General features: G+C 46.3%; 1 protein-coding gene across 3 annotated transcripts in view; it reads right to left on the bottom strand.

The window, feature by feature from the left end:
* LOC147023773 (protein Jumonji-like) overlaps positions 1–17955 on the bottom strand; it is a 58574-nt gene extending 40619 nt beyond the window's left edge. Inside the window, exons 1-9 of one of the 3 annotated variants that reach the window (XM_085889559.1) lie at positions 17488–17955; positions 13998–14190; positions 10210–10327; positions 9841–10079; positions 7600–7815; positions 7178–7380; positions 5751–6759; positions 5303–5494; positions 4825–4937 (exon numbers count right to left, since the gene is read on the bottom strand). In XM_085889559.1, the coding sequence (XP_085745685.1) occupies positions 4825–4937; positions 5303–5494; positions 5751–6759; positions 7178–7380; positions 7600–7815; positions 9841–10079; positions 10210–10327; positions 13998–14190; positions 17488–17532 (2328 nt within the window). In that variant the 5' untranslated portion in view covers positions 17533–17955. The remainder of the gene's footprint in view (positions 1–4824; positions 4938–5302; positions 5495–5750; positions 6760–7177; positions 7381–7599; positions 7816–9840; positions 10080–10209; positions 10328–13997; positions 14191–17487) is intronic. The other 2 variants (XM_085889560.1, XM_085889558.1) reach the window with 2 other exon arrangements.
* Between the last annotated feature and the right edge of the window lie 82 nt (positions 17956–18037).

The raw sequence follows: 18037 nt of genomic DNA, 5'->3' as shown, positions 1-18037 counted from the left end.
TGGAGTGAAGCCGACAGCATCAAAGGAGGAAGAAAAAAAACCTCCAAAATCCTCAAGACAACAAAGAAAATCCAGTCTCCTCAAGAAAGATGCCAAGCATCAATTGAATCAAGCCATCAGAGATGGAAACGAAACAAGAGGTGGAGAGCCAAGTAAAGACTTCAAAACTCATATGATTGCACAATAAAGTGAGAAAGCTGAACCTAAAAAAGTGTGAAAAACTTCTCTCCAGTAAAATCCAACATTTCCTGAACAACCCTCACAAATTTGCCAAGAAATTGTTAAGCAAAGACAAAATTAGAATGGTTACCTTTCAAAAACTTGCAGCAAGAAAATACTTTAGCTGTGTGAACAAGGATTAAAAAAATGAAATAAAACGAGACCATAAATACCATCCATTGTAGGGCACAAGAAGAGAAAAATGAAATAAAATGAGACCATAAATACCATCCATTGTAGGGCACAAGAAGAGCACCAAATCCAAAGAAGCCCTTAATTACCAAGGCACCTTGTATGTCAGGACTGATAAAGTACCGAAGGAAAAGAATGCATTCCAGTGCTCCAGGAACCAACCGTATTATACCCTACTACGTTTGTAAGAAGTGCCCAAAGAACAATTGAACTTCTTCATGACATCGTATGCAGCATTTTGAGAAAAGGAACCAAACCGATGAGCTGGAGGATCGGTGAAACACATCAACATACAAGAACACATCTCATCCATATTTCAGACCAATCACCAGAAAGAACTGTCGTGGTAATCTCACGATGGCTCTTCTTGCTCGAAGGACTTATTACCTCGATGACTGACAATGGCGACATTGACCAGTTCATCCAAAAGGGCTTTATGGAAGAAAATGTCAAGATGTGTGGAACACACCGAAGCATTAACAGAGATGTTACAAAATGCCGAGAGGAATGGAAAACTGATAGTGACTACATGGCTTGACTGGCAGAATGCTTATGCGTCACACAACCTGATTCAGTTCGCACTGGAATGTTATCAAGTCCCAAGCCACATAAGGAAGTTAATTTTCAAGCACTATGACGAGTTGTTCATATGAGTAAAAACAAAGGAATGGATGACTGACTGGATACATTGTGGTGTTGGAACTTTCCAAGGTGTCTGCTATCCTGTATTCTGTTCCTGGTCGTTTTAAATCTGTTCCTCAATCCCCTCGACCAACTTAGTCAAGTTGGATACTGAACAAGAGGAACAGACATCAAATCCTCTGCGCTAAGGTTCAAACAGTTGATCTCATACCAGTTGCAAAGCATGAAGAATATTGCCAGTATCTTCCTCAAGTGGACAAGCAACAGAGCTGACAAAAGAACGCAACAATCCAGATGGAAAGGAGTCAGAGAGCTAAAACAAAGGGAATGTCACCTAATTATTCACATGCTTAAAAAAACAGACAAATGTGTCCAAGAGCATCGTCCTAAAGGTTTTGTCAGCTAAAAAAAACAAAAAAAAACAACAACTTCCGATATTTCGTCACGTGCCTTGATTAAGCCAATAGCGAGACCCGTCATAATGTATTTACGTGTTTACGAAATATAGTGTATTTACCAAATAAATAATGTATTTACGAAATTACAATATATTAAATGGAATAATCTTTAAATAGTAACGTGAACTTTTCGAAACTTTAAAGCAAATGTCCGAATATATTTAAAAGTTCATGATAGACGCTCTCAAAAGGCACCGTCAATGCGAGGATGTGTACAAGTGCTTACTATTTAAGGAAATCCGGATCATGTATATAAAGGAGCCGAGTCCTAATATAAAGGTTTTGTCTTCACAAGAAGAAGAACAAGAAGAAGAAGAAGAAGAAGAAGAAGAAGAAGAAGAACAACAACAACAACAACAATGCCCAGCTCTCTATGAGCAGCATTCGCTACGTGAGACGCCGCTAAAAATGGGGGGAGGGATATTGTAATTGCTGTCTGTGAGTCACGCTATCTCTCCCCAAACAGTTGTGCAGAAATTCACCAAACTTGGTGGTTATGATCACCACACGGCACGAATCATTTGGCTCCACCTCCTGAGGCCCTGGGTGAGGTCAAAGGTCAAATACCAAAAAAACTGCAATTTGGGCACATTTTAAAACATTTTTTAAGGAAACTATTTATGCAATTCACATTGTCAGAAGCTTGAAATATGCAACAAGTTTTTGGATTTGACACCTGGTTCATACCCCGAGGGAGGGAGGAGGGGCGGGGGGGGGCGCGCTAAGACACAGGTGTCAAAAGAGAAGATTTTATTTTAACTCAAAATATGATATTGGGTTATTCCTGGTGGAACATTTTGCCATCTTTCAACTTTGCTTTAGGTGTGGGGATTTGGGATGCCACGCCATCGACTTTGCTCTAGTTATAAATATTGTTATGGAAATGGCTCCGAGGGGGTTCAGAATGAATAATACAGAGCAGTTATTTCCTTAATGAATGTGTAGAGTAAGCATGAAGCAATTAATTGTAAAACTAGATATGTGTCGCTATTATGTCTAGACAGACAACGTCCACCTCTCCCAATGTCTGTATCTAAAAACCACCATCTCTTTCAACATTATATTTACTGTTCTACCCTCTGTAATCTGACTTAAATGTCCTTCGTAGTGTTTGGGTAGGCCAGCAGCCTAAAGTTTGTGTGCGAAAATGGCTTCACTCCTGTCTGAGAGGGAGGGGGAGGGATCGTCCAGGAGACAAGTGAGAGTTGAGCAGTTCTCTACCCATCATACAGGCCTTTGGGCCAAAGGTAAGTGAGAGAGGAGGGGTGGGGTGCATCAATGATGAAATGCATGCCCCGAGGTGATAAGGGCACGCACAGCGGTGTGGGGGGGGGGGGACAACAGATACCTGGGACTGACAGCGGAGATACTGCAAGCGATCTACAGAACTGCAGCGAAACGCTACGTTTTCCAACCAGCCAGCCAGCCATGGCTCCCTACTCGCACTTCATGTCGGGCTCCTGCCTGGAGCGGCTGCTCTGCTGTGACTGCCTTATTGCCATCCTGCATGACAGCTGTGTCCCGCCAGGCATAGTTTGCGTTATTTTCCGTCCTGTCACCTCTCTCCTGTGGTGTGTCTGAGGGCCCATAAGAACAGTTATTTAAGGCATCCAAATCGATTGTTGGTTTTGTTGGGCATGTATGTTTGGTAGCGGGCAAAGGATTTTTTTTTTTAATTTTGTATACAATGTCGAGGCTCGTATGAGCTCATTTCATACTTGTTCTAGCTTGCCTTCCTCGTGTTCCCTTCCCCATGACAATTAAACATACCTGGCCTCTGGATGAATTCTAGCTGTCATGATTCTCCTTGGTGACCTCATACAAAGATGAAGCCACAAGCTGCTTTGCAATTATATTTGAAATAAATACGAGTTCCCTGGCAATGAACTTCAATATAGGAGGGGGCCAATGGGCCTATAAACTCTGCACAATGAGTGCCAACCTATGATTGTTTGTCCATGCTCTATCATTTTCAAATGCTGAGCATCAAGCAAGGAAGCAGCACGTGCCATTATTAATAAGTCTTTGGTACGACTCGGCCAGGGTTCAAAATGCCAACCTCTGAGGTTCAGAGCAGACTCTCTAACTATTACGCCACTGAGTAATGGGGATACCCTGACCGAGATTTTCTCTGTAGGTTGGTAAAAGCAAGGAAAAATCAATCGTTGCTATTTGTCCGGGTACTGGGCTATCTTTTCAGAACATGCACCACATGATCATCGCTGTACCGGGGTGGTAACGCCAAGTTATGCACATAGGGCAGGTAGTGAACTCTCCTATGACTGTAAACATCTGGAAAACGATCGGTTAAAGAATAATTGTTTCTGACACAAACTACATCGCGGCATACATAGACAAGATCCTGTATTTTGATCCATGTACAACTTTACATCCCCAATGATAAACATGCTGAGAGACTAATTCCAGCTGCAGCAAACAGAAGAAACTTAATATACCCGTCAAAACAGGCCCCGAAACCCAGATCCCAGGAGGAGAGGAAAGCAACATGAACCAAAGAGAAACGTGAACCAAATAAAGACCGGCACCACATTTGCATACTGATCGAATCGTGCAACAACCAAATGGAAAGAGCCGTTGGGAAAATGTCAAAGAAATGAAGAGAAGATATGTCATCCCGCCACACTATCACTCCCGTGCAGAAGCAGCACCTAAGACAGAGACAACATCTCAAGCATGGATCAAGGTTCAATTACAGAGAGTAACAGAGCAAACTAGAAACTTTCTCCACATGTCATGTGAAGAAACCCTTGCCCACCTCACCACTTCCTCCTCCTCTGAGTGTGTTTACTGCATTGCCTTAATGCTTATGTACACGATTATGCCAGTAATTATATCCCCCCCCCCCCCCCCGACCCCAACACATGCCCTTTCCCTTCCCTCATGTTCCTCCTATCCCCAATACCCCCCAAAACCTCTTTGGTTTCTCTCCCCACTCCTTCCACATCATCCCACACTTATTCCTCCCCCACCCCATTATCATCCTTCCTTCTCTTTCTTTTTTCAATTTAGCATGGCCCCCTAACTCCACCAATGTTGTACGTAATAAATAGATGGCCCCTTCAATCAGTGATTGCCTTTGGTAGTGTTTTTCCAAGGTGTTGTTTCAATCTTGGTTAAATGACACAAACAATTCATTCTTCAGGAAATTTACTTAACTCAGCAACCAAACATGTCAAAGAGGGTTTTTGGAAGTCCATCCAGGATCCGTTGCACCAGGTGCTTAATATGGAACTGGAAAAACGTTCTATCCCTCTTCCTCGTGTTACCCTGACTATGCTCCTGCGGTAAATACCCCAAGAGCAGAGTCAACCCAGTCACCATGGTTACAACGATGTGGTTGCTCCTCACTCTGCAGGCGTACATGCTCTTCTTCGACTTCGTCCTCCAGTTTCTGCCGTTCTTCGGCTAGGAGGCCAAAGGTTACATTGTGAAGTCGAATTTGAGAAATTAAAGGATAAAAATAGCACAAGAAGATGTGGAAAATGCAGGGAACAAGTTGTTTTGTGTTGTATGTTTTCCATGCCATTAGCTGTCCCAGTGAGCAACGCAAGCATGCGGTGGAACCAGCAATTACTTTAGCAGCAAACCCATGTCCATGGTATGAAGTCCAACCATGTGTTAAGCTAATTAAAGTCCTTCTGTCCTGTTGGAAAGTGCAAGCTAGCAAACAGAATGCATATATATATATATATATATATATATATATATATATATATATATATATATATATATATATATATATATATGGTAGGCCGAGGTCTGGGGTATACCTGAGAGCTCTTCGTATGGAACAAGATAACGACAATAAGCCTCCTGAAGACGTGCGAGTCGGTCCTGAGAAGAGCGAGGAACACCCAGGTCATCCGCAAGACGCTGCCAACAACGTGCATCCCGCAAATTCTGCGTTCCACCCAACATCTCCGTCAGCATGGAAAGAGAGGCCAGATCAAGTTCACAGCCACCTAGACGAGAGGAAAAGTAGATCTGGCTGAGACAGGGTGTCTGAAGAATGAACAAATACCGTTTGAGTGGGAAGGAAATACACAGTAGGAAGACAGATTATGGAAGGTTGATGAGTACATACGTCATAGACTGCAATAATTACGAAAAAAAAAAAGGACATAGAAAGAGGCGTAGAACAATCATGTTAAAAATAAAAGAAAACATGGCAGATAGAAAGAAGGAATGGATAGGAGAGGTTGGTGGTGGGAGCCAAACCGATAAGTGGAAGTTCATCCAAGCAGATGCCCTGGCGGCGCAAGCATTTCCGGATGCAGGCCAAGCGCTGCACATTGGGTCCCCAGCGCTGTGCCAGTTTGTGGACATGTTGCACACGTGTAACAAATCGCATTCCCTCATCTAGGCGACATTCTGGTCTCCAGGACGGCGGCGGCACCACACGGCACATCCCACAGTGTTCTGCTGCAGCACGAATGCCCTCAATAAAGGCCACAGGGTCATGAAACTCCTTGTCTGTCGGTCGAAAAACAGGAACATCAGGTAAGGCCGAGAGTGGTGGAAGATGAGGTGTGGATAAGAGTTTAGGCATGGAGTGAGTCTCGGTCGGTTTATTAATGTTGACTGGATCTTGAGCAGAGTTGCCATTGTGCAAGTCAGGCTTCAGTTTGGGCCCATTGGAGTGTTCATGGTCAGTTGTGTTAGGAGACTCGACTGCCCCATTAGGGAGTCTTCTTTGCTTCTGCATATCCTTCTTCTGATTCAGGCCAAACTGTTCCGGGCCATCATCACCTGGTAAAGACTTTGGGAGAGGTGTACAATTCCCCAGGAATTCTGTACTTTCCCTTATTGCAGCAGAGGCCTCTTCATTTTCCTGCACTGCACAGTCCTTCTCAATCACCTGCTTATCTTCTTGGTTTCCAGGAGCTGCCATTGCTGCAGTATTGCCATTCACAAGTTTACTCTGTAGCACAGTTGGTTCATGGCACTTTCTGTTCTTGCATTGCTCTGTCTCTCCAATTCCTTTTGGGCAATCATGACTGCCTGTCCTATTTTTGTTTGTGCGTCTATGCAGTGCCCGTTTTGGCACCTGACTCCCCTGTACCGTTTTCATCCACTTCTGGGAACTCAAGGACAATCGCTTGGAGTGAGGCTCAGTGACGTGGGACCTTTCCCTAACCACAGCACCAACTGTTGTAGAAGGCTGACCGAGAGGGCTTATAACTGCTGTTGGAAGCACGGAGCCTTCTGTTTCTGGGAAATCACCAATCTGCACAAGCACCATTAGCACAAAGATAATGGATCGGCAACAAACAGTGTGGACAAAATGGTGCAGTTTGAGACTCTCCCTCACATTCCCCCTCCCCCCCCCATTATGTTGTCCCATACATTCCTCTTCTCCTCTCATCTTACGACTCCTGTCTGCAACCAACATATTTTCATTTTTACTCCCCCACTCAAAAACTTTCTTCTCTTTCCTCCCTATCCTCTGCCTTCCCTTTCATTTCTCAAATGTATTTTTCACAATTTATCCCCACTGCTCCCATGTATGTAACATGTGTTTGGCCATTCAACATTACATCACTAATCCACTACACTTGTATAATCCCACACCACATATCATCATCTGTGTTCAGTCTTTACAAATCATTCCAAAAACCTCACAGGTCATCAGTAACCCAACTCACCTGCCTGTGACCGAGAACCTCTGGGATGGTGAGCATGCTGCTCGAATATTTTGGCAGCCTTGCCAATGTGCTCGGGTGAGCAGGATGATTATTGATGAGACCCCTTGACCATGCAATGACCCCAGGCCTTTCACGAAGCCCCTTCCTCCTGAGGCCAATAGTGCAGACTCTGTGCAGGAAATGCCCAGGAGATGGTCGAAAGGCTGGAGGAAAATAATCAGTCAGTGATGAGAAAGGAAAAGAAAAGAGACAACTGTTTAAAGCAATATGACGAACGAATATTATGCCATAGTCCAACATGATTTACGGGCCAAATGATCAAATATTTGTGCATAATAAAAGAGACAATTAAAGAAGGAAACTGCAACAGAAAGGACCGAAAATCACAGACAATAAATAAGAAGAAAAAAACCATTTTTCACCACGACTGTTCACAGCCTTGGCCTTGCATGGTGAACCAGGGCGGTGCGAGGCGGGGAGGCATCGAGGGGTGGGCCTATGGCCATAAGCAGGAAGACAAATTCTCCCATCCCCCTCATCCTCACCACTTCCCTCATCATCTTCACCATCACCAATTTTACTACAACTGTCTCGACCCGGGTTTTTCCACAATATTGTGGCCGGCAACGCAGCAGTACCTGTAAAACACACAAACAAATAATGGTTACCTGTTACCCATTAAAACCAAAAATCTGGCTCCAACAGAGGCCTGCGAGGGAGAAATGGGTGGCTAATGTCATAGTTATGCAAACTAGTATGTGCCCGTACGTGCTTGACCGCACGTGCGTGGCCGTACGTGCAAAAAAAAAAAAAACATTTAAAACCGCTTGCCAGAAACAAACACACAGGCCGTTCCTTCGCTCTCGCATGCCCATACGTGGGTGACCGTACGTGCAACCCCCCCCCCCACAAAAAAAACTTTCAAACAACCACACAGGCCGTTCCTTCGCTGTCGTAAACGACGACTGGATTGGGGCATTGTATTTAAGTAAATCGAGAAAGAAATCGAGAAAGAGATCGAGAAAGTACAGAAATCGAGAAAGTACAGAAATCGAGAAAGTACAGAAATCGAGAAAGAAAGAATACAGTGAGTTGATAAATCGAGAAAAAAAAAATCGAGAAAAAAAAAATCGAGAAAGAATACAGTAAGTCGTCACTATCCGGAAGTCAAGTCCTCACTGTCCGGAAGTTCGCATATCGCAGTTACGATTATTCACAATTTAGTTTTAATGGCCAATTATTCAATTAGCGCCAACATATTTTGCCTTTTCGCAATGTCATTGCAAGGACAAACACAAAGAGAAGAGAAGAGGAAAAAAAAAACAAAAAAAAAAACGTACGTGCAAAAATAAATAAATAAATAAATAAATATAACTCACACAACCACACAGACCGTTCCTTCGCTCTCGTAAACAACGACTGGATTGGGGCATTGTGTTTTTCTATAAATGCGCATAAGAAATCGAGAAATTATTAGAATACACGAAGTCATCACTATCCGGAAGTCTGTACGTTGTAACCCGTAATGGGGAACGCGGCTGAGGTTCTCTTCCCCCATCGGCCACGCCTACGCAGCAACGTGTCTTGTCATTGGTTGGTAAATAAATGGCCATAACTTGGGTAACTTGGGAAGCTCTTGTCCGATTAATATCAAACCTTGAAAAGGCACATACTCAGGTCTCCAGCAATATACCTGGCAAGTTTCAATTAGATCGGACCAGTGGTTGTCGAGAAACAGCGGTCACACACTCACACACATATATACACACACACACACACACACACACACACACACACACACACACACACACACACACACACACACACACACACACACACACACACACACACACACACACACACACACACACACACACACACACACACACACACACACACACACACACTACTGGAATTATAGATAGATAAGTATTTTTTGATGGACAGACGGATGGAAGGACATACCAAATATTGAAGCGGCTTCACCGCTTAAAAATTATCTCACTCCTCTCTGCGCATGTGCGATCGGGATGATTTCGGAGCCAAAGTAATGTAAAAAGTACAGGTTGGTATTCTGATTCATATTCTGATTCATGTTTCAAAATACAACATTCAATTGAAGTGACATTTGCAGACAGACAGATAGACTGACAGACAGACAGAAGTGAACCAATTGCTTAACTCCACTTTTTGCTTCATGTACGTGGGGTCATAACCAGTCCAAAACCAAATCTGCTTTTCCTACAATTGCTCAAACACTGAATATAATTATTACTGTCAAAGAAAAAATAAGACTGAACACATGCACACAGTGACACTGCAAAGCCTGATGTGGGTTTAGTGGTTAGGGTGGCTGGCTTAGGATCTTAGGTTCCTGAGTTTGAGCCCCACTGGCTGCTGAATTAATACCAGGTGGGGTTGACTCAGCCTGTCATCCTTCCAAGGTCAGTGAAATGAGTACCACTGTACTGATAGAGGGGCACAGCATCAGTGGCACAGCCACGCTTCCACGAAATGATAGCTTCCCCGGCAGCCAAGCTGCTATACGCAAGAACAGAACAGTGACACAACATAGTTATACAGCGACAATCAAATGGTGAACACAACAAGGTGGCAATCACACCAGCATTTGAACATGCCATACCCATCCCAGGTAATCGAACCTCTCAGGCAAAGGAAGGTAAGGAAGTCCTCTGTACATGGGAGGTTTTCAATGACAGCTGAGCGATTAGCACCATCATGCAACTTCTCACCAGACCCATCCTTCTGATCACTAATCTTTCCATTTTGGACACTGCGTTGTGGCACATTACTCGCATGCCTTCGCAATCTTGTGGCACGAAACGGCTGCCGAATGCATGGTCCAGCTTGTGCAAACTTCCGCGGTGCCACTCGGCGAGGCCTAAGGAACACAGTCAAAGGGCATGAATCAGCATCGCAAGGCACTGGATTGGATTGAGCTAATGCTTGAGATAAATAAAATTTCACATCGGCTTTGGGTAATTTGCTCCCCAGGTAGGTAGGCCACAAACCGTTTTTCCGATGGGCCAGAATCAGCAGCAGGCCTGTGGGCAGGCAAGCACGAGGTGACCAATGCTTGTGTCCAAGTCTGATGCTCATCATAACGAACCTGTAGGTCACTGTCTGTGGCTGTCAATGGAATAAATGAGAAGTTAGGAAAAGACATTTAAACATAATATATGGTCTTTAGAAGTACAGATTTGAGAAAATGGAATAATTTGGTACAAATATAAATGGAATGGGCTGGCAGGATAGCCGAGAGGTATGCATACTCACCTTGAAGCTGTCGAGCCTGGATTCGCAACCTCACCAAGCTATAAATTCTTATCCCGGTGTTTCGCTGGGAGGGCGAGGCATCAAAGTGTGTGCCATCCCTTAGAATGACGTTAAAATTGGGTGTCCCGTCTGCTAGAATTAGTTAGTGGAACATAAAAATCCCAAGTGAAGGTAAGCGATCGCTGGTACCCTGAGCAAATCACAAATTCCTGCACACTCAGTAGAGTGAGTATATTCTGTGTGGGAGTGGCTCCCCATCAATGATTGTAACCCCAGCCAAGAAATTGCTTCAGCAGAACCGATGCTCTGTACAAACCATTGTGAATAATATTAAATGATAATCTTACTATTATGGAGCAAACGTGGATGTCACCGCAATTCCAAAATTGACGTGATGAAAATAGCGCCACCTTTGGTGGTAGCCGGTATTGCAAATCATCTTCCTTTATCTCATGATATTCAGTATGATATTGTTACGGCACGTAGTAGGCGAGTAAATATAGGATTAGCTCAGATCCCCCATTAAATGCATGTTTAGCCGGTCTGTTCGGTAAAATGGACATTACATGTGTGTCAGGAGGTGTAAGAGGCTGTTTATTGTTCGTGCGGTGGTGGTGTACAAGAGCTTCCTCTTCTTCCTTCCCCTCTCCGGACGATAGGCCCCGCCCAGTCGGCTGAGGGGAGTGGCCTGGAGAGGGAGGTGGAGCTGGGGGGAGGAGTTTGTCGGCTTCGTAAAGGGGCGCGCCCCGAAAAGAGAAAATGGTAAGAAACTGAGAGGATGGAGGTGATTCAGCCGTGAGAGAAACGGCAGTTGGCTTTGAGAGGCAAGCAAAGAAAAGGAAAGAGAGGGGTGATGCTGCTGTGAGAGAAACGGCAGTCGGCTTGGAAGCGAGCGAACGAAGGAGAGACAGGTGTGATTCTGAAGAGAAGTACAAAAACTGCAGTCGGCTTTGAGGCGTGCGTGGGCTTCGAGGCGAGAAGAAAAGGGAAGCGAGTGGTGATTCTGCTAGGAGAGAAACTGGACTTGGGCACGCCGGGTCTGCCTTCTGTGGCCTGGAGAAGCGAGCCAGGGCAGAAGGAAAGGCAGGGAAAGGACTGCAGGAGGTCTGTCAGCCGGTGGGCAGCGAACGAAGACCTCTGGGAGTAGTTCAGTTCTGAAGAGAAGTACAAAAACTGCAGTCTGCTTTGAGGCGACGAGCGCCGAAAAGAGGAGGTGAAACGAGAGAAGTACAAAAACTGCAGTCAGTTTTGAGGCGTGCTGGGGCTTCGAGGCGAGAAGGAAAGGAAAAGGTGATTCTGCAGAGAAAGAAACTGAGAGAACGGAGTTGAGAAGTCGGGCTTCGAGGCGGAAAGGCAAGAAAGGAAACGACGGAGCCTCTGACGGTCCCTACTCACCTCACGGCTCGACGACGTCTTGGAATCCCATGGACCCAGCCTGCCGGAGCCCGGCACCTCGATTTGGCCTTGTCTGGTGAACAGGCCAGGCCTGGACTTGTATGCTGGACCTTGAGAGAAATCAGCTGAAACCCATCGTCGACCTGACGGTCTGGTGCAGTCGACCTCGCGGGGTTTGAACGCGCCGAGGCTGCGTGCGCAGGCGCTGCCGGGAGCAAGAGTATGACGCCTCCATTTCGCCACATGGCGTGTTCGAGCTGGGGCTCGAATCCGTGGACATCGGCTTGTTACGAGCGACATTCGTGCTTTTCACACTTTCCTCTCGTCCATGAAACATCAAGTACTCTGTCTTGTCTGCATGCTCTCCGTCTGTCTTGTCTGCATGTTGTTTTAGGTATATCTCGGTAGGGACTCTCTCGAAACCCGTAATCCGTAGTTCCCTAGTTAAGAACGGGTTATAGATCAATTAAAACATTGTCGTGAATGTTTTGCTTGTGTTGTGTTCCCCAATGTTCCCCAATAAATCTGGTTGATTCGGATGAAGTTGCAGCTATGGATAAATTTGTGTCGCGTCGAGGAACGATTCGTTTGATTGGTATACAAAACCAAAATGGTTACAGACTGGCAGAAAACGCTCAGCATCTGACAAAACCAGTCTGTAACCGGGGTCTATTTCCCCAACTGGTAAGGTCCAGGATTACGTTGGTATCGCGATTGAAGACACGTGACCCGAGGCCTGTGCCGAGCCAGCCAGCATTATAAACCCCGGGGATGGCGGTGGTGAGGATGGCGCCAAGAGTCGGGTGAGAATCCCACCACCACGGATCCGCAACAATATGTTGTGATCAATAAGATATCTTTCAAATGACAAAAATTATAAAGTCAATTCCCAAGAATGTGCTACAGCGAATTGCCCACTGAAGGTGGGCCGAGAAGGGCACTCCTTCCTGGAGGGTGGTAGTGCCCTCAAGTAAATAATAAAAATAAGAACGTGTGTCACCTGGATCAGGAGCAACAGTCATTCAAATCACCCCCCCCCCCTCACTCCCGCAGACTCCCTTAGACCCTGATACATTTTTATGCCATGAACAAACTTTAGTCCATCATGGGTGATGAAGGTTATATTCAAGTTTCATTGAAATTGTGTGTGTAGTTTCAGAGAAGAGAGCAAATACTTATTTCGGGGGTCAAAAACCCCTCCCATACACCCCCCCCCAATGAGCGCAGATTTTGATGCGGTCAATAAACCTTCGTTAGGCATCAAATATGAAGCTTGTGGCCAAGCTTCATCAATATAGTGTTTGGTTCAAGCGATAATGATTGAAGTGTTTACTGACTAACTGACAAACTCACTCACTCACCTACGGACACTGTTCGATCACATAAGATCACCAGATTAAAGTCCAGGTAAGCTAAAAATAATAATGAATAATAACAAGTCCGGAGACGGCGATGGTTCACGAGCAATGTACACGGTTTGCCTTTTTTATTTTTTGACCTTCGAGAGGACGCCACGGGCAAACTGGCGGGAATCGGGAAAAACGTGAATGATGAAAGTTGTAGTACTCAAAGAGCACCACTTGCATACCGACTTTCATTCGAAACAGTTGAAAACCATAGGAGCTTGAGGCCCAATTTATTGATTTTTTTGACATTTTCTAAGTTCGTGACCTTGTGACCTTGAACTTGGGATGAAAATGAAAAATCGAGCTCTGTGGGGCTATGCAGGTGCCATTGGGCTAACCAAATACCGAAACCCCTGCGAGATTCCACAAACCCCCTCAGAGAAGATGTAACTTGAAACCGGCTACCCCCTAAAAACACATGTTTTTTGGGCATGGCTCCGCCCATAATGTGTGCAGCACGACCATTCTCCGGAAAACACAACTAGATCATGATACAAACCTCGCACCCTAATTTTTTATCAAAATCTGATCAAAACCCACGGAGCTATGCTTGGGACAGACAGACAGACAGACAGACAGACAGACAGACAGACAGACACACCCATAACGAACATAGTGGTCACTTACTGACTCGTGAACCAATAATAATAAACGAGAGAAAGGTTATGCAGCCCTTTAATTCGAATCAAGGGTCTTTCCCCCTGTGGTTCCGGTTCACTTACCACTACTGTCCTCTGAGCTGTCAAGCAGCTCGCCATCATAGATCGACCCCTCTCCATCAACCGATGCTCCGCTCAAAGGCACCGCATCTCGTGCTGCCTCCGACCTCCTTTGTGGCTTGTGATCCTTGAGTGAGAGATGCAATGCCCGCTTTACGATTTGTTCCTCCCACCAGGGAACACCCGTGTTGTAATCCTGCCAACGTAACCGACACATGCAAACTTACTACCTCCCAGTGCAGTTGGGAACCGTTCCATCAAGGACTGGTTCACCAATATGTTTGTGTCGAATGTTGTCATCATGCTTATGCAAGAACGGCATCAAAATTCCAGCAGTATGTGCTTCAACGATGCCGAACACTACGCAACAGCACGAGCAAATGGAAATACAGTTGAAGTTCATGATTCTACAGTTATTCATTCATTGGACCTACAAAGACCGAAAACAGTTCAACAATTTGTTCATCTCAACTACACATGGAACAGGTGAAAGTAATTACCTGCATTTGATAATCACAGTTTGAGAGGAAAATTTTTTTGTACACATAGTCGAGGCTTATGGAAGAGCTAGAATTAGTACACTGAATGGATCAAGATGCAACTGGACAAAAGGAACAGCAGATAGAGATATAGATAGAGATAGAGATAGAGAGAGAAACACCAACAGCAGAGTTGAAGGCCAAGACAGATGGAGATGTGGACAAACAATGGGTGTGGGGAGGAATGAGGGGCAGAGAGGATGCATCGGGTGGACAAGATGGAAACACAAGGAAACTCCAAGAAGGGAAAACTGGAAATTTCGGAGGATGGGTTGGGGTGGGTTAATGAAGGTAGAAAAGATCATGGTTTTGGATTGGGGACGATCTGAAATTGTGGTGAACAGCTGTCTTGAAGACCTAGAGGGAAGAATGACATTGATGAGGATGTAGAAGATGGTTCCACATTTGGGGAAAAAAAGAGGAACAAATGAGTGGAGGTGAGCAGTGATCCTGGATTAGGTAGTTTCACCAGAAGGGGTCGATGGTGGACTGTGTGTGCCCTGCAGAAACCTGTGGGGGGGGGGGGCATGGAAAGAGCAGAGGGTGCTGTTGTGGGAATTAATAGAGTCTTGTGATATGATGTAAAATCGAGGTCTCTCTCCCCCTACTCTCTAGAAATCGTTAAATCTGACATGAAAATGTCTACTGAGTATTACTTAAAGATATCACGAGAACGTTCCATGTTTGGATACAGCATGCTGCCAATAAATGAGGTAATTATGATTGCTGCAGATAATAGGTTGATCACAAGGATGGACAATGGACAAAATAAGGTGCAAGAGAGGTTCAATATGGGGTCCACTGGATCACGACACAAAATCCAAGCATGTGATGGAAGCTTCTGCTGCTTATCGTACGGATCATTCACCTTAACACGATTAAACCTTCACCATCATTCTATACCATGCAGGTTCATACAATCATAGTGCATGCCCAATGGTGGTGCCAAAGTAGGCAATGGTCTATTTATTACATACGCACCAGCTGGGGAGCAAAATTGAGAGAATAAAAATTGAGAAAAATAAGAGAAGGGAGAATGAGAGGAGATAGAAAGGAGAATCAGGTGCTGTGGGATGAGTGGGGAGAGAAGGGAATGTTGGGATGTTGGTCTGGGGGAGGAGAAGGGTGGGGAATGGGGGGGAATAAAAAAAAATTCGACCACATTTGCAGCTATACCATGACCCTCACGCTTACCTCCTCCCACTTCCCCTCCCCACTTCCCCCCTCTTCTCTCTCCCATTCTCCTCACTCCCACCCCCCTCCCAGAGTGCATAGCAACGTTTGGTGAGGTATCACTTTCCCCACCCCCCCTCCCATCCTTGCTCTTATCACCTTCCACACTCCCTCATAGCTCCCACCTCCCTCCTCTCTTCTCTCCCTCCCTCCTGTCCTTACCTCTCCCCTACTCCCCTCCCACCTCTCCTCTCCCCCTTCCTCCTCTCCTCTCTCCCCTTCCTCCTCTCCTCTCCACCCCACCCCCTCCTCTCCACCCCCCATTCCTCCTATCCTCTCCTCTTCTTCTCTCCTCCCCTCTACCACCTCTCTCCTCATCCCTCTCTCTCCTCTCCTCTTCCCTCTCCCTCCCCTCCTTTTCTCTCCTCTCTTCCACCTCTCTCCTCCCCCTCCCCCTTCCTCCTCTATGCTCTCCCCCTTCCTCCTCTCTTCTCCTCCTCTCCCACCTCTCTCTTCCCTCTCTCCTCTCCTCTTCCCTCTCTCCTCCTTCACTCCTCCCCACCTTCCTCTTCCCTCCCCTCCTCTTCTCTCCTCTCCCCTCCTCCCCCTTCCTCCTCTCCTCTTCCCTCTCTCCTCTCCTCTTCCCTCTCTCCTCTCCTCTACCCTCCCTCTCCTCCCCCCTTCTTCCTCTCCTCTTCCCTCCCCTCCTCTCCTCTCCCCTCTTCCACCTCTCTCCTCTCCTCTTCTGTTCCTTCTCTCCTCTCCTCTTCCTTCTCTCCTCTCCTCTTCCTTCTCTCCTCTTCCCTCTCTTCTCTCCTCTTCCCTCTCTTCTCTCCTCTTCCCTCTCTCCTCTCCTCTTCCTTCTCTCCTCTTCCCTCTCTTCTCTCCTCTTCCCTCTCTTCTCTCCTCTTCCCTCTCTCCTCTCCTCTTCCTTCTCTCCTCTTCCCTCTCTTCTCTCCTCTTCCCTCCATCCTCTCGTCTCCTCTTCCATCTGTCCTCTTCTCTCCTCTCCTCTTCCCTCTCTCCTCCTTCACTCCTCCCCAACTTCCTCTTCCCTCCCCTCCTCTTCTCTCCTCTCCCCTCCTCCCCCTTCCTCCTCTCCTCTTCCCTCTCTCCTCTCCTCTTCCCTCTCTCCTCTCCTCTACCCTCCCTCTCCTCTCCCCCTTCTTCCTCTCCTCTTCCCTCCCCTCCTCTCTTCTCCCCTCTTCCACCTCTCTCCTCTCCTCTTCTGTTCCTTCTCTCCTCTCCTCTTCCTTCTCTCCTCTCCTCTTCCTTCTCTCCTCTCCTCTTCCTTCTCTCCTCTCCTCTTCCTTCTCTCCTCTTCCCTCTCTTCTCTCCTCTTCCCTCTCTTCTCTCCTCTTCCCTCTCTCCTCTCCTCTTCCTTCTCTCCTCTTCCCTCTCTCCTCTCCTCTTCCTTCTCTCCTCTTCCCTCTCTTCTCTCCTCTTCCCTCTCTCCTCTTCCCTCTCTTCTCTCCTCTTCCCTCTCTCCTCTCCTCTTCCTTCTCTCCTCTTCCCTCTCTTCTCTCCTCTTCCCTCTCTCCTCTCCCCTCTCCTCTTCCCTCTCCCCTCATCTTCCCTCTCTCCCCTCTTTTTTTTTTCCTCCCCCACCCCAACTTAATATTCCCGTTAGTGAAGCGATGGATTGTATTTGTTTGTCCGAAACTTTACAAGTCAAAGTCCATTTTCCCAGCGTTTTATTGTTGAAGCACGAGCAAGCAAATGGAACGAGATAACCGCCGATCCAATGTAATACGAATGGCGATGAATGAAACACAACTCACCCCTTGCTTCGTCACCCGAGTCCTTCTGGGTCTCCGTTCGTTCATGGTCACTCCTAGTCTTAGCCCGTCATTGCCGCCGCTCTGGGAGGTCCCTTGTGGGCCTTGAACTCCCGATGACCATCATTGCGGCCACAACTCAAGGCGTGAAGAGGATTGGGAGCAGCAAATGAGCCGAGCATAAGGACACGACTAAAGGAGAGACCAGCCGAGCCGGATGGTCAGGCAACGCTGTAGAGCGGCGGGGAGGGAGAGAGAGGGGGCGAAGTGATCGCAGACACATCCATCAGGATCTGTGTGCGATTGAGAGAATCACTGCGATTGCGGAGGGAAGCCCCGGAATGACGTCATTTTCTCCCGTTACCTTTAAAAATGGCCGCTCGGCCTTCACCGTTCGCTGAAGTAATAAATTGGGGTCTTAAATTTAACCGTTGAATCCCATACGGACTGTCAGAAGAGCTTGACGTGTCCATGTCGTTAAATTCGCGTGACTAATCGATTATGGCAATTTTGAATGAAAGATACCTTTGAGGTAATTTGTAATTCTTTTAAA

Source organism: Eptatretus burgeri, chromosome 7, assembly GCF_056783735.1.
Source record: "Eptatretus burgeri isolate ZD-2024b chromosome 7, Ebu_testis_v1, whole genome shotgun sequence".
In the NCBI taxonomy this organism is placed as follows: domain Eukaryota; kingdom Metazoa; phylum Chordata; class Myxini; order Myxiniformes; family Myxinidae; genus Eptatretus; species Eptatretus burgeri.
This window is presented reverse-complemented; position numbering and strand designations above follow the sequence as displayed.